General features: G+C 37.3%; 1 protein-coding gene across 3 annotated transcripts in view; it reads left to right on the forward strand.

Moving 5' to 3' along the window:
• Nucleotides 1-22,564, forward strand: part of LOC135324665 (single-stranded DNA-binding protein 2) — a 193,657-nt gene that overhangs the window by 128,158 nt on the left and 42,935 nt on the right. For 2 of the 3 annotated variants that reach the window (XM_064501385.1, XM_064501387.1), the window contains exon 5: nt 4,102-4,191. The exons of the other annotated variant lie outside the window; for it this stretch is intronic. In XM_064501385.1, the coding sequence (XP_064357455.1) occupies nt 4,102-4,191 (90 nt within the window). The remainder of the gene's footprint in view (nt 1-4,101; nt 4,192-22,564) is intronic. 3 annotated transcript variants of the gene reach the window in all.

Genomic DNA, 22,564 nt, shown 5'->3' on the forward strand with positions numbered 1-22,564 from the left:
ATGGAAATATGAATGATGAACAACTTGTAATGCATGCAAAAAGAAGCTACGGTTTGCAGTGGGACTGTGAAAGGAGAACTGAATAATTCATCAGAATAGACTAAATAAGAATATTTCAGTGCAGCTGTTGCAGGTTTGCTTATTGATCTACCTAGCATTAGTTTTAAAAACGTTCATCATACAGTGTAGACTAGAAAACATAATCTACCTCAAATGCTGAAGATGCTTTATTTCTCTTCCTGAGACTTCATTGCCCATTGGGGAAAAAATCCCAAACCTACAAACATGAAAACAGAAACAAACCCAGTACATTACATAATGAAAGATAGAAATTGTAGTTTCAGCAGCACCTAAGACTGAATCGCTGTGAAATGCCCACAACTGCAGAGCTCTTACAATTACCAAAGCAGTGCTCCATGACGCTATTTAGCGAGGTGTGGCAAAACTGGCTTACTGTGGTGGCAACTCAGACTTGGTATCATGCTGTCCTCCCTCCCACCCCCGGAAACATAGGTGAGAGGTGGTTCCACACATTTCTGTAAACTAAACAATGTAATCAACCTTTCTCCAGAAACCACTAGGACTGAGATTAATGAAATAAGTCAGTGGATCGCTTGCAGTGTAATCACTTCCATAAGATGCTGCTTTACTTCCCCCTTCATCATCACGAAGAATTCCCTTTGGCCAGCCTCGGTTTTATCCCTGTGCGGTAGGGCTGTTCAGATCTCTGGGCCACCTGCAGAGCAGCTCTTCAAAATGGCTCTTCAACCCTCAAGCTTTCTGAGGAGTCCATAGAAGCTCTCCAGCCCACATCCTGGCTTCGTCAGGCACCTCTCTACGTCTTCTCAGTTAATAAAGTCATACAAAAACCATTCCTCCTAAAACACATTTACTTTAGAGCCACAGCCCCTTCATAGGAATCGATAAAGGCAGCATGTCCAAAAGTCATACATTTCTTGACATCTAGAAATGTGCGAGATGATAGAATTAGGTTCATTCATTATTATGTCTTTAGATCTGGAGACGGAGAATTGTTCTGCATGACTTCTGCTATTGCAGCAGCCATTTTAGCAGGCCATGAGCATCGTGTGCAATTCCCTCAGGTTCATTGAAGAATGAAGCTGGATTCCTCTGGTATCATTGCTAAGTCAGATTTTAAAAACTGTAATCAAAATGTATTTTAAAAATATTGAGACTTAATTACCAAAATGTTATCTGTAGGCGTCTTTTAAAATAAAGCCTTGTTAGGAAGGTTTAGTGCTAACAGAAATCTTACAAATATAATTACATTCTTCCCCTTCCCTCCCCAGTTTGGAATAATAATAATCTCCTCCTTTCCCCCGTTTTTTCACTGTTAAGTACGTTTAACCATTTTTCTTTTACTCTGTTCTGTTCTATCCCTTTTGAAGTGATCTGTGAAGTGTGGAAAACAAGAGTGAGCTCTGCTGGGGCAGATCCCCTTATCCCTGTAGGAACACTGTATTGCGAGGAGTCACTCCCTCCTTCTCTTACAAATACTGTTTCATAACCTGCAGAGGCTGGCAGAGGCCCCAGTTGAGAAGGACATCTGAGAGCCATTTCCCATTGGGCATTAAGGCACTCTGACATGCATTAATGCCTCATATAATCTAGTTTCAATAATGTGAGCAAGAATGTGGTACTTGGGGTGGGAGGCTTCTGAAAACTGGTCATATATCAAAGGAGATGCTGCTTAGTTCTTTCTTGTGCAATCTCTCCATTTACAGCATTCGATGCATCTGACTTAATACTGTTGAAATGTGTTTGAATACTGTTGAAATGTGTTTGCCCAGCAATTTGTTTTTGTGTCTTCAAATGCTTTTATTCTGTAATGTTAACTGTGTTGGACATGCTATAGTGCTTCACACATGACCACCAGGTAATGCAGATGCAGCTGAGGTGGCCTAGGGACAAGAAGGCATTAGGATGCGAGGAGGGGTGATGTTGTAGTCAGGTTCCTCACTATTAGCGCCTCCTCAGTGGGCTGCGCCCTCTTAGTCCAAGACTGCACTGCAGAGTATTTTAGACATTTTAAGATGCTCAGACTTTTAACATCATTGATTTTCTCCATCAGTGATGTTTCTGTTGTCATTCTTTATCTAGAAAACCTTTATATCTGGAAGCAGGATCCAACATACTTCACTCAAACTCTTTCTGCACCTGTTCATGATTTTACTTGACATTATGATCTGATGCTCAGTTTTACCAAGTCCATTTTTTGCCTAAAAAGCCTCCAGACTTGCTCATCCACTCTCCTTTGGAAATGTGGCTGTTCTGAAAGTAAGTCGTAGAGATACACAGAAGCCATGCAAAAGAGAAGATAACAAAATTATATTGTACTTCAGTAGTTATTTCCGTGCATTCACACCACTTCCTTATTTTCTTGTCTGTCTGGGAGTCCAAGTCAGTGCCACAGATCTGGAAGAAGAACCAGAGATGTACCATCTAGTAGTGTGCTTTTCCATGCAGTCAAGCTGCACGATAATCCAGTCCCGTGAACCTCAGGCAGTGCTCAAGGAATAGCCATTACTAGCAGATAACCATCTTTATGTGCTGCAGCTTTACAGAATAGCTTCATTCATTTATGGTAGTCCCTCACAAAAAGGTATTATGATTCAAATGTGGTTGTTACTTCCAATTCATGTGACTGACTTTTTCTGTCAATTGCAATTATATAGTATTTTAACACCAATCCTAAATACTAGATCTTTGCATAAATAAGAATGTCCTTTATTACACTAATGATATCTGTTTTCTAGTGAATTAAATGCTCAAAATCAGTTCTGAAGACAGTACTTTTTACAATCTTTGTACTTTTGTAGTGCATTCTGGACTTTTGTTTGAAAAGAATGTACAATGTAGATGCTAAATATATTACTCGTAGTTGTTCAAAAAACTGATTCTAAAGCACTGTTTAAGCCATTGAAAAATCTGTGGTAATTAACTGAACATTTCCCTTTTGCTTGGTTTAAAAAGGTCAGTCCGTCTTTGTGCCAGTTTTCAAATCTTTCCAGCATTATTCTTTAATTTCCTAGACAGTGTGCCAAACACCTGGGAATATAATTTACAGATCGGCATCTTTTGGATAGCAACTGTGAGAGTATAATGAAGTGATCAGTTAATGAACATAAGTCATTCATATTCTGTAGGGCAGATATTGGCAGATCATTAGTGAACTGCAAGTGTCTCTCTTTGCATTGTGTGTGCATGAATACTTTCACAAATATTGTAAGTCTTTATAGGTCATTGAGCCTTATGCCCTAACAGAAACATATTGCAGGAAGGAAGGCTGCTAGAAATTAAAAGTAATTGAGGTTCCAATACATGGCAACAATAACAGTTTGGCTTCCCTTTTTGTGACGATCTCCTGCTTATAAATTGCCAGAAGCAATATTCTTTACTTGCTTATTTGAACTGAAGTATTTGCAAAGGTAACTAATTTCATCCTCTGATTCACTTCTTAGAAATCCCTTTTTTCTTTTCCTTTCCAAAAATGTAACCTGAATTCTTCTAATTTGTCGTGGTGGTTATTTTGGGCGTTGGTAGAATCATGAACATTACCCGTAGAATCGTGAGCATTCCTTCTTGTACTGCCTGTAACAGAACCTTGTTTTGAAGCTCAATATGATTCTGAAAGAATGTTACAGTCTGCTGAAATAATCTTTAAAGTGCTTGGAAATTGCTGGTAAAATGCAGAAGTTAGTTTCTTTATCCTACATATATGTTGGTGTGCATGCGTGGCGATGCTTGTACTCACATAATAAAAGCAAAAGTGTGCAAGTTACATACTCTTTTGTGTGTATATAGACATACATTCTCAGATACATTTTTTTTATTTAGTCAAGATCTATCTAATCGATACGTATCTGTATATCCATGCAATCTCCAGCATTCTTTCCCTCAATGTATACTTATGATCTTTAACAAATTTTCATTTACCTTTAAATGAAACAATGATATTATGCCATATCCAGAGAACTGCTTTCTGCATTTTGGTCACAGCAGGTTTTTTGGTTTTTTTGGCGGGGGGGTTTGTGCCTACCATGCAATGACAAAGGTTTATTTTCCCTTTGTTCTTTTCAGAGTGCTGCAGCAGCTCCCAGTCCAGTGCTAGGAAACATTCCCCCAGGAGATGGCATGCCAGTAGGTCCTGTACCACCGGGTTTTTTTCAGGTATTCAGAAAAATTATGATTACAGGAATTTTAGGTTAGAAAATCCTCCGTAATACTGTTTAAAAGTCTGTAGAAAAGGTCCTGTTCTAAACTATATGTCACTATATGGTACAATACTTGAGAGTTATTTTTTAACAAAAGTAAATAGATGGAAAGGAAGGGATCTCTCTGACTAACAAGTATTCCATTTGTGAAATAGAACAGCATAACTCATTTCAAAATTTCAGGGATACGAAATGGTGCCAGTTTATAGTCTGAGCTTGAAAATGCTTGAATTTAATTTTATAACAGTTTCTTATGATAAAATATTAGAATTGTATTGGTACTTTAAAGTAACAATTTTGTTGGTCACATTTAGCTCTGTGGTAGAGCCACAAGACAGATTTTTAAGATACTCAAATTTCAATGGGAATTAGACCTAGACAATTAAGAATATCCTACTGAGCATCTGTTTGCATTGAAGATCCCAAATCCAATGTCTAAAAAACAAGCCAAGGATTTAGAGCATGCATTGCCTCTCACAAGGTCATAAATGAAATTAAATACCCAGTTAACACTTTGGACATGAACAATACAGAGTACTAGGATGCAAAAAATTGCAGTTTATAGTGCAAGGCCAAACTAACAATTTTAGTCCAAGACTGGATTGCTGATATGAGTGAGCTTCTATCTCCACTTGATCAAAGCTCAGTTCTTTTTCTCTTCACTGGCAAACTGTTGCTGTGCAGCATTAGATGCGAATCCTCTAGAATTGAAACAGTTCTTTAAGATGGAGCAAAACAGAAATTTCCACTTCACATACTTGATCTCATGATGTGAAAGGAAAAATTCAGATTTCCAGGATTGTAATGGGGGGAGAAGAGCTTGACAGGAAGCTTCTGTTCCCTGAAAACTAAGCGTTGAAATCCAGGTTGATACAGAGTAGCATCTTTTTCCTTCTTCCATGAGAGATGTAGACAAAAGAGAAGCAGATTTCATCTGAAAATGAAGAAATATTTTACTGTCTTACATCTTTACAGCTCTTTGATCTCTTATCAAAATGGTGATTGTGGAAAAATGGCAGGGTATTTTTTTAGCTCTCTAGAAACTTATCAGCAGTCTCTTTTTCATGTATCTGTTCTGAATGTAAGTGACAACAGATTATTTGCATAGCATTCCTTTTCCCACAGTCACAGAGGGAAAGAGTGCTATATGCAGTATTGATACCTACTTAGACAAATCCTGAACCTGGCATGAACGTGCTGTGTCCTTGATTGACTCAGAATCTGAGGCAAGGTTTTAAATACACAAATGAAAGATTATTTGCAAGTGAAGCACAAAATATCATATAGCTGCTAGTCACAATATCTTCAGAAATTGGCATAAGTAATTAATTGTTTTATTTCTGATTTTCCTGTTTTGAAACATTGGCTAGGTAGATTTTTTTTAACATTTTTTCTTAATTTTGGGGATTGTGTAAATATTTCACTTTTTCTTGCTTTGGCTACCCATTCTAGCCATACTGTCAAAAGAATTAGAATTTAAAGTTTACTTTTATTTTCTTAAAGGAAAATAAAGAAGGGAGAGGGCACAGGAAGGAAAGTGTGTGAAGTATAGAGGAGAGAATAAGTATTTTAAAAGTTTTGCAGGAGAAGGGTGTGGAGGTTTTATTTTTAGCTACATAAGCACCAAAAAGCTTCTATGCATTCTAAATGCGAAGAGATGTAAGAAAGACAAGATGATAGAAAGTTAGAGTTAAGTACGGGTAAGCTTAATTTTTCTCATCTGAAACTAAATGTTTGCTCGGAGTACTTTACCTCAGTGATATGCTCTTTCCCAGGACTGTGGGGACAATAGACAGGAAAAATTTCTGTGTTGTTAAAGATTCCTCCATAGGGAAAAGTCTTTCCTTTTCTGTTCCAGTGAAGTTTCCATTCTCTTCCCAAAAAAGCCTCCCAGTACTGGCTTTTATCTCAGAAAAAAAAGAGATCCTTGTTTGTCAGTATCTGAATTTGGTCTTATTTGAAGCCCCATAGACAGCCGGCTCTTTTTCCAAGGCTTGTGATTGAAAATAAACTGAGGAGAATCCATTTTCACTGTAAGACAGTTGGTAACATTCATCAGAGCCATAATCAACTCAACAATATGTCTGATGAATCTTCTACAAGACAGTTTCCAAGAACTGATCTGCACAGGCCAATTAGTTTGGACTCCTCCAGAGATTACCATTCACCTATTCTTAAAACTGCTGAGTCCTTGTCGTCATGTATCTCTGTAACATGCAAGACTCATTTTGTATCCTTTGTAGCTGATAGAGATCTACTTTCCTCAGTCAAAGAGCTTAGTTAACAAAACAAATATTTTTCAAGACATAATTCGTTTTCTCTGTAGTTTTTGTCTGTTTAGGAATATATACAAAGAAATAACATTTTAGTTAGCAAATCCAGCTGTAGGTTTGATGGCAAATGCATTGATGTGATTGGGAGCAATCCCAACAAAAGGGAGCTAAGCCAAAATGAAGGCAGGTTCGTATCAGTGTGCTGAAACTATAACGTGTGTATAAAGCCTATATGTACAGACATCCCATGATAATGTACTGTGGTGTTGAGTAGAGTGTCTTTTAGCAAGAAGCAGCTAACACCTCATTGTAATGCCTTCAGGGTTGAATCTTACCAATGTCAATTTATCTGAGGACAAGAAAATATATTTGCAGACATCAGCCCTGAATGTGAACCCTGAAAACTGAGGGGCATCATCCATTGCCTTAAAAAGTAGGTGAAAAGACAAGCAAGAAAGAGAAGATCATAGGCAAAACTTCCTACTTTTTAATAGATGCTTTCTTTCTAGTACATCCTAACTAGTAAATCAGTGTCTATATACTTTTCTGCACTTGCACAGATCTTGACTGATCACCAGAGTAACCAAATCACAGAAAATACATTCATCTGTGAATGCTGAGGAACTCCAGTCCCTTTTCTATCAGTTACCAGTCTTCTTTCACTGAGGGACAGGAACGTACACTTGGACTTGTCATGGACTTCTAGATTGTGAAAGTGAGCAATTGTGTTTTCTTAAGAGTTAGAAAATTATAGAAAGAATGGTAGAGTGGTATTTCTATCTCTGTGTAGTTCTCACTAAGGCTTTCCATTACAAAAACATTATAACAGCTCAGTATTTTGCAACCTAAAATTTATCAATAGGATCATCCTGGCATTTATAAAGTTGCCTTTCATTGCATTCAAGAAAATGTTTGGATTGGTCCAAGTTGAAAGCTATCAACAACCACTGCCTTCCAGCTCTGCTTGGCTCACTCATAACTGACGGAGTTGCTTCTCATCACCAATTCAGGGAAAGGCAGTAACTTAGATGGGGCCTGTACTGGGAACCAGGAAACATTACACAGGTTCCAGTTTTGCTGGAACTGTTGACCACTGCTGTTAATTCTGTGTCCTTTAAAGGTATTTTCTTTCTTTAAAGGATCTAGTTCACTAGTATGATACACACATGTAGGCAGAATCTGGGAGCAGTATGATTTTTCAGAAAGAATCTGCCAAAAGCTTTACCCTGCTCTTTGTAAAATGAGGTATTTGTGTATATGGAGTAGACCACTGCCACTGACATTAAGCTGCAGTCTCTGGAGTTTTATGCCTGGTTTACAGAGGGGGAGTTTTGAAGCCAATAGTTGAATTTCTATTGTATCTCTGTATTTGTGTTCCTGTACTTTAATTCAGAAGATGGTGTTCAACACTACAATGCTGAAGGTCAAAAATGTAAAGACTTATAACAATAGAATGAAAGGGAGGTCGTAATGTTGTGTATAACTATTATTATTAAGTAGACTTTTTTCAGAAAATGGTTAAAAATGTTTCAAAATTAGACTTGTCAAGTCAAGAAAACAGGTTTATGTGGATTTAGGAAGTGTCTCAATGTCATCTACTGGTGCATATTACAATATAACTTTTAAATTCATAGTTAGGTTTTTTGTGTACACAGGACATCATCTCCTTTCAGTATATAGGACAGGCGATACTCTGGAAATAAAATGGGGTTATACAGTAACTACATCTGCTCCATAGTGTAACTGAGTCCGCTCCTGCTTCGTTTGCTGCAAAACTGAATGTCCTGTCCTCTACAGGAAGAGGGAATAGAATAGTTTTGTGATATAACATTATTAAATCCTGAATAGGAGAACCAAAACAAATTTTAGAGTCGACTTTGTATCAGGCTGATATAGTGAGACATCGGCTCAAATGTAGCTCAGTGGCTGGGATGTCTGGATGATCAGCACGTCTGACAATAACTTGCTTTCTTAGAAAGGGGGCCTCAGAGAAGGATAATGGTTAGCAACTGGAGTGTTGGGCTAGATCTTAGAAACACCTATGTGCAATTCTTTCTGAAGTTACCCACATTTTTCCTTTACCCAAGGTAAGTTATTTCATTTCTGTTTGTTCTTGTTTCTCCACCTATAAAAAGGAAGTTTGTGAAGGAAAATCCTTTTAAAAGATTATGAATTGCCTGGGCAATAGAAATCATAAGCCTGTCTTAGATTCCATAAGGATAAGATGACTTTATACACATCTGAAATTCTCATCTAAAATAATCTTGCTTCCAGTCAGAGTCTCGGAAGTAGATCATCATTTCCCACTTTTCCTCTCTTAACCACACTCGTTATATTGAGGACCTATGCTGTATATGGAGCTGTGAGGAAAGCACTTAGCTACTATGTTAATAAAATAAAATCATTTAGGACATTTTCTGTGCCATTTTCAAACCTAAGAGTTGGTCATTTGTAAATTCCTTGGTATGGCTGCCCATGGAGAGCAGCATGGCCTGGGCTTCCTCCCAGTTGTCGGAGCCTTGTCTCATACCGAAAAATGCAGGAGTGCTAGAGGAGTGAAATAGGGTAGTAGTAATTATTTACCTTTGGGTTTAAACATTAGGGGTTGCTTATAATGTCAGCAGCCAAAGTTTTATACAAGGCTGTAATAAAATCATCTAAGCTGAGGTAAACTCATCCTCTTCCGATCAAAAGGGATTAGGTCATAGAATTCAAAGAGGCTACGATTTTACCAATGAAACTTATTTCCAGCTTTTGGTCTGAGGACGGCGTTTCTCACAAGAGTTAGTTCTGTACAATACAGAGGTAGTATTTGTAAAAGTTCTGTTAGAGCCAGGCACAGGGAGATCTTCAGCGTATTAAGTACTAGCCTCACTCTGTTCTTCCTGGGGCCAATGAGATCTGAAGAAATTCATACTTACCTATCATGATGTGGTAGGAATTAAAAAATAATGACATGACCGTTTAGAAGTATTGTCGTGGCGATTTGGAAGTGCGGGTGCATCTCCACTCCATGATACATGCCAGTGTACCCATTTGAAGTGCAAGAATTGCATTCAGGTGCATACCACTACTCTTCAGGTAGTACAGTGCCAGCTCATTTCCATCTATCTCTATTGATCTTTAAATCAGCTAAAAAATTCAAGATACATTAAATTTGTCTTTTCACAAAATATTTCTATGTCTCTTTGTTTATATTATCAGCCTTACTAAGTAAATAAACAAAGGCCAGAGGAAGGTTTCGGAGCTTGTGCTCAGTGAAGTATTTGGAAGTTTTAAAAAGCATGGGAAGGGTTGGTTTCATAGGATTTTATTTGCCTTTTAGTTATTTTTTCAAAACAGCTAAATATGAAGTTCTAGGTTCTAGTCCAGTGGAATCCATTGTCTTTCTCCAAATTGGTGACAATTTGCACTGCTGAAAACCTGATCCAAGTTGCTTGATTTTGCAGTGCAATTATGAGAAACATTTAAATGCATATTTAATTAAACCCCAGTTATCTTCACCTTATTACTTGGTTGACCAAAACTTTGCCATGTTTGCATCTATATAAAAGAACCTTTCTTTTTTTAAAGGCACTCAAGCAGATAACAACATTGAGTTTGTACTTAACTCACCTGGGAGACACTGCTGAGTAGTTAACTCATGAAGTGCCAACTGATACTTGGAGGAAACAGGTTGTTTGAAATTCACAGTTCATTTTTTTTAGTTTGGTAGATTTTTTAACATTAAATTCTACCATTAACTACAACTTTGCACATATAAGTGGGGTTTTTTTTAATTCATTACTGTTTCATAGCAAATTTGTTAACATTTGTTTTAGTTGAGCTTACTATTAAACCTTACTCTTAAACAATGTATATATAATCTAAAGAAATTGTCATGTAGTTTGCTTCATTCACTGATTTGTGATAATCAGAAATACTTGGATAGGCATGGGAAAAATGTGTTGACAGCATGTTTGAAATACAAATGTTACATATTGCTCTTATATAAAGCAAAAAAAGAAAAAAAAACAAACCTCAACCTACCGAAGGAATATAAGGCTGTCATGCCATCTAGTGGCAGTTGTTCATTCTCAGATTAGCTCAATCCATATGATGCTAATGTATTATTTTTAGCCTTGTTGTGCTTTAGTAGAGCTGACCTAATGCTCTAGTAGAGCATTCTTACAGTAAGAGAGATGAGCAAAAAGAACTTTTCCATTTCTCTTCCTGCCTAGCATTACTGTTGTATATAAAAAACTGAGTTTAAATAGCACTTAGGTAGTGAAAATAACCAAAATAGATTAGTGAATTAAAAATCAATAACAACACACACCTCTTTGCATTTCAAAACAGAAACAGTGAACTATTTGTATATAAAAGAAAATGTTTCTATAAGCCTCTGTAGAAGGATATAAGATGTCTGTTCTTTTTTAAAGTCATTGATCAGTGAAGTCTCCTAAAAAAATACAGATGGTACCTTTACATCTCTTCTGATTCCAAGACAGCTGGGAGTGAAACCAGCCCATTTACAGGTTCACTCAGTCCTGGCAATCACTTAATCTAGCTCACATGTGTTAGTCTCCTAGAAAACATTCTGCTGGCTGGGGCTCTGCTGGGTATGTGATCCGCTCTGTTAGCCCCCTGATACTCACAGAACGTCCTCCCAAATTGCTAATTTCAACAAGCATCCAACAGTAAGGACTATGAGGAGGGAGAAATCCTCCGGTGCCCTTTTAAAGCCATTTTGAAGTCGCTGTGTTGTTTCTGTGATTTGTCCACTGAGGAGTCGTTGTTTGTGCAAGGAATGAAGATTCCTAATTCTGGCAGCTAAATGACATGACTGAAGTTAAATGATACAGATGTCCCTCAGACTGATCTTTACAGCTCCATAGCGTGTATCTACAGTGATTTTGAAAATATTTTGCTTCTTTTTAAACTGCTTTGAACTGTTTCAACTATTGTCTTCCTCTAATCTTCGTGTAGTTTCCTGGTTTTCCCGGGCATTACCATTTTTTATCCCCATCTGATTTTTCTTTCAAGCAGCCACACTTAGTTTAACAATGGCAGCATCCTGCTTAGTCACTTATCTTTCATTCCTGGTCTTCGTGTTTTCCCCACTTTCGCAGCATTGCCTGTCTGCTTACCCTTCCTGAGAACAATTATAAACTTGTTCACAGGAAACAATTTATGGGTGGTAGTTGGGAAATCTATATTCTCCCTGATGCAAAATCTGTAGTCTGACGTCTTTTTGGTAAAGATTGAAAGAATCAGCTGTTCCATATTTTTCAATTTTGAATCATGGAAATCTCAAGTTCCTAGTAAAATTTACCCGTGACACAGATGAAACTGTATTGGATACAGGAAGGCCTTCATTTTTGCTTAGGAAAGCAAGGAGATACTTACTATTCAGACTGTAGAGATAAAGTCTCAAATATCTCTTGCAAAATCAAAAACCTTCTGTGCTATATTTTTTGCTAAAATATAAATATACAGATCATTAAAAATGAACTGTCACATGACTGCAGAATTAGCCACATGTGCTACATGCTCACACCTATGTTAAATTCCAAACAACGGAGCAAAGGAGACAAGTGTGGGTGCAAAAAGCGAAATGTTAAAGAATTGGGTCCTGAGCAGAGCAGATACAGTCAAGTCCCAGAAGCTTTGAAAAGCATCATGGATTGTTAAATGTTACTGTAAGCAAATGAAACATCATCAAATCTGCAAATGTAGCTTCTAAGTAAACCTAGCAGCTTTGGTAGGCCTTGAAAAGCTTTGAAAATATGAAAGTGGATTTTGAAGAGGATTTCTTTCCCCATCTGCCCCGGGTCTATATAATTAATGCTAGTAAGGAGAAATTTATTGTACGTTTGGAATCTCCGTTGTTTGTAAATGCATCACCCCAGTATTGCCGACTTACACCCACTGGGAATAGTCAAGTGCATAAAAATATTTGTACGTATAATTCTTTGCAGAATCAGGGTCTGTGCAGTTTTGCCCTTGTCAGTATTGCATTATAATTTAAAATAGTTTAATAATTAATTTGACTTTTTAGACTAAGTGGGAGGGGATTAGCATCTAAAGAGATCTGTAAGTAGTTTGTGTTTGTTCCTCTTTTTTCTTTCGTTTTCGCTAAATAACAGAAATAAAGTCAACTTTAAAAAGATAAAGGTGTCTGACATCTGCTGGCTTTGATAATTCTATCCTGCAGTTGTGGTAATGGTTTTACTGCTCATAACTGTTAGAACAAATTAAAACTGCTCAGCTTGAGTAACTAAATAAGCTTTGAGCCCACACTTCCCCCGCCTCCCCTTCCACACGCACCAGCTCAGGCAGGCGCAGAGCCGCTGCTGGCTGTGGATTAGGGCGAGGGCGAGGGGGGTGGGACTGCGGATAAATCACGTACCTAGGGGAACTGCTCTCTCCTTTCAGAATCCTGTCCAGAAAATCAGTCTGTCGTTTGCGATGTACTGACCATGCACCAAAACCGGCATTGTAGTTAACTTTTGGAGTGTGCTAAAAAGTAGCGGGAGGGTTTGTCATGTATATACGTTTCCTTCTGTTGAGGTTAATTCAGTTCCTGTCATAGCTTGACTATTAGTCTTTACATGAGCCACAAGTGCTTGGTTTTTAAACCAAAATCTTTGGAGGAAGATAATGCATTTAGCTTCACAATAATATATTTATTAAATATAACAGCAGTAATTACTTCTAACAAACCCTGATTTGTCATTTTCAAAGTTGTTCTAAAAAATCAACCATACGTCATAGTCAGGGGTGACTAGAAGGGTTGCTAAATTTGAGAAAATATTTCCTCATACTTAGTGAGCTGTGTGTAAAGTGTCTGAATTATAAAATATGGTTTATTTTTTTAAAAAGGGTGATACTTCCTGACCTTCCAGTTTTAGCTTTAATAAGGTTTGAAGAGATTAGTTCTATTTTCTGTAATATTTTAATTTAATAAAAATAAATATTGAAATTATTAACCTGGTTTAAAACACATGTATTTCATAGCCTTTTTAAATTTGTGCTGCTTTTGAAATCTCTTTTAAATATCATGTGCATAATTTAGCCTCTTTCTCTCCCACTTGCTAAATCTTCGTGAGCATGAGATAATGGTATTTCCCATAAAGTGACACATATGCAATAACGGTACAATTCCTAAAGATCATCTATCAGCAAAATGAGTGTTACTTACTTGCTCAAATTTCTGGGGAAGTAGCCTGACTAGCAGGAAGATCCTGCTTCTAAAATCACGGAGAGATGTCTAGCTAGGGACAAAAGGATTTTTGTTTGAGAGGGGTTTTTGAGGTTTTGTTTTTCATTTTTGTATGCAGAGTATACAAGGTATACGCTCCCTTGTAGAAGAGTATTCCTAGCATTGCAGCATTCCTTGTTATTGTGGAACAAGTCCAGTATTTCTTGGTGAGGGATAAAGCATTCATTTTAACTGAACGGATAGTATTGTTTGTGTTGTAACTGTTGGAATCTTAAATCGTGGCAACACGAGGTCTGTGGAAGGCTTTTCAATCTTTTTTTTTTTTTTAATTATGCCCTACACTCTAAATTAAATCAAACCTCTTACAGTTGCCATTTATAGGTTGCCAGACCATGTCAGGCAGCTCTTAGAAGACCGTAAATACGGAAATGATTTTTATGGGGATCTTCATCTGAAGTGCAAAGAAGTACTTGTGCATGAAAATAGATTTGGTCATCAGAAAAGGCCAGCATCAAGAGAAATGCTTCCCTTCTCTGTGCTGAGAATCTAATGCAAACAATTTCATGTGAAATAGTGTAGAGGAGAAACAGATCATTTGATTTATATACTTGTAGATTACAAGATACACAGTAAAATATAAAAACAAAGACCTCTAACATCCTAACAGCCTTTTGGGGGGTGAAGGAGGACAAGAGGGGTTATATAATTAACAGTGAAATGCAACTGAATAGAAAAGTAATTTTTGTTAAGCATTGACGATAGCCTGTCTGAGCTTCATAGAAGATAAGTTACATGTTTATGCTCATCAGCAAACTGTGCCAGCACAAGTGTGTCATTTTGAGAGCTAAATTGGTTTAGCGATGGTTAGAATTAAAATGTGTTAATCAAGAATGTCTTATACACTGTGGTGACCACGATTGCTGATGGAGATGTCCACAAAAAAGAGAGGAAACTAAGTAAATGAAAATACATGAATTATAAATACTTGGCTACCTTCAATTCACACATATTTTATCGTTCATCATTGTACTCCTTAAGACCAAAAAAACATTTCATGGCTAATGGAAATACTTACACCAATGGTAGTTGTCAAGCATCCCTAAATCATTTTATAAAATATACCAGTCTTAAGGAGATATATTAAAATGTTACTTTCTGATATTTTTTCAGTACTGATACCATAATGAGAAAATGAAATAAAATTATCAAGTAAGCATTTCTTACCATTTGGACTGTAAATAGTTAAATAATGTCAATCATTTTAACCAGGAATAGAGTTCGAAGATGAAAAAGAATATGAGTCATATTTTCAGAGACAAAATATATAACTTGGCAATTGAATTCATTTTTTTTACTGGAGGAGAGAAGAACAAAGATTTTTGTTTTGTTTTGTTTTTCATTTATCTAAACTATATGTAGTTCATATAGAACTTGAAATGAATAAATGGAGAGGTTTGCTCTTTATGAAAATTCATATCTGACTTCTGACCTAGATGGTAGTAAATTGGACCCCCCCGGTATACCTGCTTATCAAGTAGCAGCACAATTGGTTTAAAATAATATGTCACAGTGTGTATACTAGTTAAGGCTGCGGTTCCATTTTACAGCTTCTGGTGATAAATAGTATTTAGACTTTATTTGTGCCGATTATGGTGACTGAATCATACAAACCAATTAGAACTATTCTAGTCCTGTTCTCTACTGAGTGCTAAAACTGTGTTTCATCTTGTGTTATTTAATTTGTTGTATGCTCTGTCATTTCCCTAAGAGACATTCTCTAGTTAGGAATATCATCAGCCTCTCAAAGCGGTTAGGTGTACAGTATAAGAAGATTATTCTAAATTTGATGGTGCATTTAAAAAGATAGTATGCTAAAAAGCAGTTAGCATTTGTTTTTGTTTGCGCTAAAAATCTGAATTTAGAAATGGTTTTGGGAAGCCCGCAGTGCGCTGTCTGCACTAGAGCTGAAATTAAGCAGCCCTGAGAGTTGAGCTGCCTCCTGCCCTGGAGAGCCACCAAGCCTATTTCCTGCCCCCTAATGTAATATGCGCTGTTAATGGCTCCTCCGCCAGCGCACTCTGTCCGCACGCACAACTACTTTCCGAAGACATTTCTGCATCCTGGTGCGAGCAGGGCCCAGCCCATTCCTCTGCTTTCTCAAGCCATGTAAAATGCAGCTAAGAGTATGGAGCAGGCGGCCTCTGTCACATGGAGATGTTCGGAGCTGTTAGAGCAGCAGCCTCCGTCTCCCAGCGCTGAGCTCTGCGGGGGGGTTCCTGCCCCCGTGTCGTGTCAGGATGCGGCATGAGGGTCGGTGCCCGTCTCCACTGCAGCACCGGGCTGCCCGGGTGAACGCGCTCGCCGGCGGCTGGCCTGCCTCCATGGCGTTGTGCTGAAGCACGTGCGGATGCAAAACGGTCCCATTTCCCGAGGTCTCTGCGGGAACACTTGCCTCTGGCGAAACAGTACGGCCACTGGGAGGGAAGAGCTGGGCGTGCAACATCTTAGATGGCTTTAGCCATTTGCAGAGGGAATGTGCATCAAATTTCTAAGCCTTTCGTGCTTGCTACTTAGCAAGTAACCCTAGTACAAACCAGTCAGCCCCAGAGCTCATCTTCTGGGCAGCTGAGACTGGTTAAAGTACTGTTCTTCTGACTGTGCTAAGCTTAAATGCATTCATTTAAAACAGGTCAGTGATGTGCTTTGAAAGCATATCTTTCATCCTGCTTTGACCAGACATCTGTGCTCTCTCCTGAGTTAAAACAAACCTCTTAATATAGCTAGCTAGGAAGATGTTAATGTGCATATAGATGAATGTTGTTATTTTAAGCTACCTGACTGAAAAAGTATTTTTTTCATACCATGTAGACAAGGTTCTCCTGTTCAGGCATTATTCATTCCATTTTATTCTCCTCAGGGAAACAGCCCTAGCTTGGTTCACTGTCATTTTGTCTCTTGGTATTTTTATGTTAGCAGACGTGTACAACCTCACCATTACTCGGGCCCAGTAACTATAATAATTGTTTTTGAAGTACATTTATTTGTTATCCTGGTATGTGTTTGTCTGTTACATTAAGTCTTCCTATCCGGGATAACGTCATGGGATATCATGTAATATATAGACACTGGGATAGATTCATATATTTGCTTTAAATTCTACCTCATTAAACAAGAAATAGGAATTCAAATGTGAGTGATATTCAAGATTACTTATTTGAATGTGGATTATTGAAAATTTTGCAATTTATGTGGAAAAAAATGAATTAAGTGTACAGGTATGAGTAAAGAAAGAATTAAAAATGTCAATGCAAAAAGCTAATCTAGCTGTGTTTGGAAGCAGACAAATTACATTCCCAACTTTTAAAAAGAAAGTAAGTTTAAAGAAAAATACATTTCTTGAAATTTGTCATACTTACTGGAATACCATATTTAAAATTCATTTATTCTCCCAGTGCTAGGTACAAGAAAACAAAAACACGTCATATTGTAGAGTAGCCTAAACAACTAAAAGAAGACAGAATAAAATTCACACAGCTGGCAGAGAAACAGGCTGGCATCTATGTGTTTATGTCATCAGCTTCCTGGTGGATAGTTTTTCACGAGACCTCGTTTTTATAATTTGTCTGGAAACCATTTTTCTTGAATATTGAAGCAAAATGTAGGCAGTAAAGCCACTGATGCTTCAGCATTGCTTCTTCAAAGAGTTCCCTACTGGAAACTTACAGTCTGCTTGTCCCTTTGTGTCCCCAGGGATTAAGAATAGTATTTTACAAGATTTTTACATTGTATGTGCACACGCACACCTTGGAAAATTGTTTTAATTTCACAGCTTGTAAAATAGCCTTTACTCACTCTGTACACGGTTAGGATTCTTTCTTTAGCAGGGAGGTAGCAGAAAATACTAGAACTTGTGGCACCATCATTAAAGTTCTTGGATGTTTCTTCTATTCGAGCCTTTCTAATACTTTGCCATAGTAGGACATTATGAGAGCAGGAGCTAACTAATTTTAACACTTCACATCTTGACTTTATGTTATGTAGTATCAGTTCTTTAATATTTTATTTACTGTAAAATGATGAATATTTGTTTTCTGTGGTGGCCATACAAAAGCTTTTTCCTATCCCACTTCTTTTTCTCCCAGTTTAGCAGAAGCTTCTTCTTCTATTCCTTTGATCTCAGCTGCATGCTTTCAAGATACTATTTGTGAAACCAAATTATTGAATTTTGTACCTAAAGGCAGTAATTACAATATACTCGAGACCGCAGATGTCTTTAGCAAGCTGTTTCCAAAAACACTTCTGGTGTTGCTGCAACTACTGTGACATGCATGTTTTCAAATGTTGGTGGCACCTCCACCTAGAGACGTGTTTTCAGCCGTGCCTTAGATAAGGCATACTGGGCTATGTCTTTTGTTTTCTTCATGTTCTTTTCTTTTTTGTTTTGTTTTGGGTTTTTTTGCTTTTCTTAATAAATTAGTGAAGTTACGTGGCAGTTCCTGAACTTCATTTGAAGAGTTAATTGTAGTTTAGGATAGTGTGCAAAATCATTGTCTATACCTTCTCTTACTCAGTGTAATGTCCCAGTTGCAGATTAGAGCAGCCTGAAGGCTGCAGTAGTTACTAAAAACCCTTGAGGGCCGTTTCAGCATCTGGAAGTTACTGGGGAATGGAGCCACTCTGGTTATATCCCTTTTCTCAGTCAGATCTACTCCTTGAGAGATTTCATACTCAAATACATTGCTCAAAGTTTCCCTTAGGCAAGATCTCCCTAAGCAAGGTCTGGCCCTGAAATGCCAGATATATGTTGGTTGAAGAGTATCCTACATCCTACTGCATAAAGAAAGTTCCAGGGAGATATGTCCTTTGCCCCCCGTCTTCTTCAGACCTGATAGCTAAATCTATTGCTGTACTGTCAAATTATGGTACCTATCTTTTGGCATATTTTTCCACTTTAATTATTTCTTTCTATTTTTACCTTTATTATTTTTTTAGTAGATATATAGTTGTAATCCTTTTTGACTGTATATGTTGAGGAAGTTCTTTTGTAATCTATGCGTTGCAGGTAGCTCTCTCACTCCTTGCTAGCTGGGGTAAACAGGGAAGTGTTTGATTCATTGATGTGGCACCTAAACAGTCCCCTTAGTTGAACTCTGGGACAAGTAAGAAGGCTGTCTCGCTGTGAATTTAGTGTGGGCATCCATTAAAGGTTTTAGACTATCAAGATGCTGAATTCTGAGTTGACACAAGGCTGAGTTAGCAGAGAGAGATGTCTGACTGGCTTCAATGTACAAAGAATTTATTTTTTGCCTTCAAAAGACAAGAGCTAGGGAGAGTGATTTAAAGTCTATGGTCTCTGTTTTTAATTTATTACTCCTGTTTTGAACCCATTACTTTTTGTGATATATATGCTGCAATATCTTTAAAAGAAGGCAAGGAAAAAGTTTGCAAGAACTCAAGGAAAGAGAGCACTACTAACTGTCAGGAACAAAAGCCCACAGTAGGTCCTCCATAAACCATGCTCATTCCAGCTACTCTTTAACACTAAAGTAAAACTAGATGAGGGACTGAATGTCAGCTGTTAATTACAAGGAAGTGGCGAAGTGCCATGCGTGGCGAGGAGTGCCTCCTCCTTGGAATCTCCAGAGCTTAGTGGAGTCATGCGCGTGTCAGGCTCGAGAGCAACCGAGAGGCTGTCCTGGTCACCTAACTGGCTGAAAAGCTGTTCTTTAGAATACATTTTCATTAAAATATTTGGCAGAATTTCTTTGGTATCTTGGGAGGACTTTTGGGAGGCAACCACCACATCGATTGTGGAGAGGTAGAAATTGAATAAGTAACATGAAAGTTAAAATATTTAAGTTTTTCTTTTGATGATAGAACTTTTGCAGTAACCTTGAATAGTAAATTATGCTTCAAAACAGCTTAAAATCTTTTAGACTTGTCCTTGCACATCACTATGTCACCATTTTATATAATGCTGTATGGCACTTCATTGGTACTTTATATTCTGCAAAACATTAACTGTGATCCCCAGTTGTTTATATGTTTTCTTGCCTGCTCTGTAGAGCCATAAAATGTTCATACCCAGGGACCATCAAGAGCTATAATATCTATCTGGAATTTAGCAGATTAAGTCATTCATCCCAGTTCCACTTGGGCTGAATTGCTTAAAGAATGGGAGAAGTTTTAAACATTTCCACAAATAAATTTAAGGGAAATATGTAAATATTTACAGTATATAAAACTTCTTTTAAGACAGAGCTGTATCAGAGAGGCTCCTGTAGTTATTTCATGCAATGAACTATCCAATCAGACAAGAATATATGCACTAGCTCTCAGATCAACATCAGCCTAAATGCTTGCTTAAGAAACAATGCTTCCAAAGAAACAGCTGGTAACTTGTTATGTCGTGTCAGAGAAGAGTCTTAGACTTACTTTGTGAGCCTTTTATTAAATAGACCTGGTACCTACCTATATCCAGATATACTCAGATATCCAGAGCAGCTACTGATGTCGGGGGCACTGCAAACCAGAAAATAGTGATTCTAATTGTCAGGCATTGGAAAAGTTTTGAAAAGTAAAATAGTGATTTTGTATGAACAACCTCTTGCTCTAGTTAATGCGAAAGGGGGAGGTATCTGTTTCAGAACTTTGTGCTCTTTTATTTTCTGCAGCACTGGACGTGAAAAGCACTTCTTATATACTATTGCAGCTATACAAAAGTATGTTAAGATCGTTTTTTAGGATTTTTATAAAACGAATAGAAAGGTGAACCCGTTGGGAGAAAGGGGAACATAAGTAGATTAAAGGTGATAGAATGGTTTCCATCCTGCTTGAAAGAAAATCTGAAAGTTGAAAGAGTAGACATTCTGTGAATAATGCACTAACGTATTACTAGTACTATGTAATGTGATGCTGTGTTAAAATATGGTTGACTTGACAGACATTACTCTGTCCTTTTTATGAGAGGTACAAGTGTAAATAAATGTAAGGTCTTGTTTGCTGAACGTGGTAAAGCAAATACACAATATTCACTAGAGTGTGCTGCACTCCATACAATGCAATTGACTGACCTTTAAGGAAACTGTTTTCTAGTTTCCTCCTACTTGTACTTCTTCAGAAGCATCTTCATATTTACAGCCTTTGCCACATGTGCAACTCTTTTTTTCTTCTTTCTCATAATAGATTCTCACCCTTGTCGATATGCCCTCATAGACAGAAGACATGAATAAGCCTCCCTCTTCTATAACGCATAATTTCAAATGCTCTTGTTACTTTTGCAGTCTTTTCATAATTGTCATTTAACTTTTCTTCTCCAATTTGTAAAGCCTCTGTATTTTAAATTGCTTTCTAGTATCTTATTTAGAGTATGTGTTTATGTAGCAGATTATTATTACAACTTTCATCTGATTCTGAGAAGTGAAAGGTTCAGTTAATTTTTTCTGCAGATCACATGAAAAATATGATTACTAATTATTAGTGATATAATTATAATTGTTACTAATTATTACTAATAATATTACATATCTTGCTAATAAGGATGATCACTGGCATTTTAGCTTAAAACACAGTACAACTGACAGAGCCCAAATATGGCATTCATTCATGAACGGAAGCTGTCAACCACAGAGTTTTAGTGAACTGTCTATGGTCATTAGCTATAGCACACTAGATGGTTCCTGTGTAGGTATATTTCTTTTCCAAGAGGCCAAGAGTGGGTTTGTGCAATAGCTTGTTTGTCATAAGATATTCCTCTGGGAAAGTTCCATGCGAACATCCTTTCTTTTATATCTCTCACTTCTCCTATGACTCCTAGGGCAGTGTCATGAACGGAAATGAGCTTCTGTTTTATAATACATAGTTGCATGGCATTTTTGTTTTGCCAGTGCCTGACAATTTAGGCACAGGAGAGAAGATGCTAGTGTATTAGTAGAAGGTTTGAGAGGAAACCTCATGGAAGGAAAGATTTTTTTCCTTCAGCTCTTAGAAAAGTCTTTTATGTCTCTGTGTTCAGTCAAAGCATACTTTTAGCTCTTCATTTTCTTCTGGAGTCATAGGTACATTTGCTTGCCAAAATAATCCTCTTCATCATCTGTCTAGTCAGATGTTTGTGCCTTTTTCCTGTGGATCTCAAACTTGCCACTAATCTCCCTGCTTTTTAGATATCTGGATTGCTGTCACACTTGGAGGTGGAACAAGTAGAGATGTTAAATTTATTTGCTGATGCTAGCATTCATTTAGCATTTATTTCTGGTCTTAATGTAAGGGTCTGACCTTGTTTCTAGGCTGCACAGTAGTACAGTAGTAGTGACCACTAGAACGCATATAGTGCCTCATAGAGTGCAGGATGGGATGACAGGGTTGAGCAGATACTTGGTTTTGAGAGAGGAGGAGCTGTACTGAGCATGGAGTTATGTATGAAGGGATGGGAGGGGTACAACACTGAGTTAATATAGCTTGTATAAACCAACAAAGTTCTAGGTATTTATGACATAAACTTGAAATCTGTGTCCTCACAGGCTAAATCTTGTATTGTGCTTTGCTATATTACTATGAAAAAGTGAAGGGAAAGTATTTGCAAATTATTATGCTGTTATTTACTTCTTGACTCTTTCAAGAACATTTTTCTTTCATATTCCAGTGTTCTTATCTTTCCCCTTTATCCAGTGAAAAGATTAGATGTGTGATTTTATGATCTGAAAAGTTTATTATTCTTCATAGATCATGCATTAAGTTGTTTATATTCTGCTTTCACAATAGCTGTAGCAAAATTTTAAATAATGTATCTTCATAGCTACGTTCACTAAGGATCTTTGAATTTATTTAGTCTCGCTAAATATTGCAGAATAATG

Source organism: Dromaius novaehollandiae, chromosome Z (assembly GCF_036370855.1).
Source record: "Dromaius novaehollandiae isolate bDroNov1 chromosome Z, bDroNov1.hap1, whole genome shotgun sequence".
In the NCBI taxonomy this organism is placed as follows: domain Eukaryota; kingdom Metazoa; phylum Chordata; class Aves; order Casuariiformes; family Dromaiidae; genus Dromaius; species Dromaius novaehollandiae.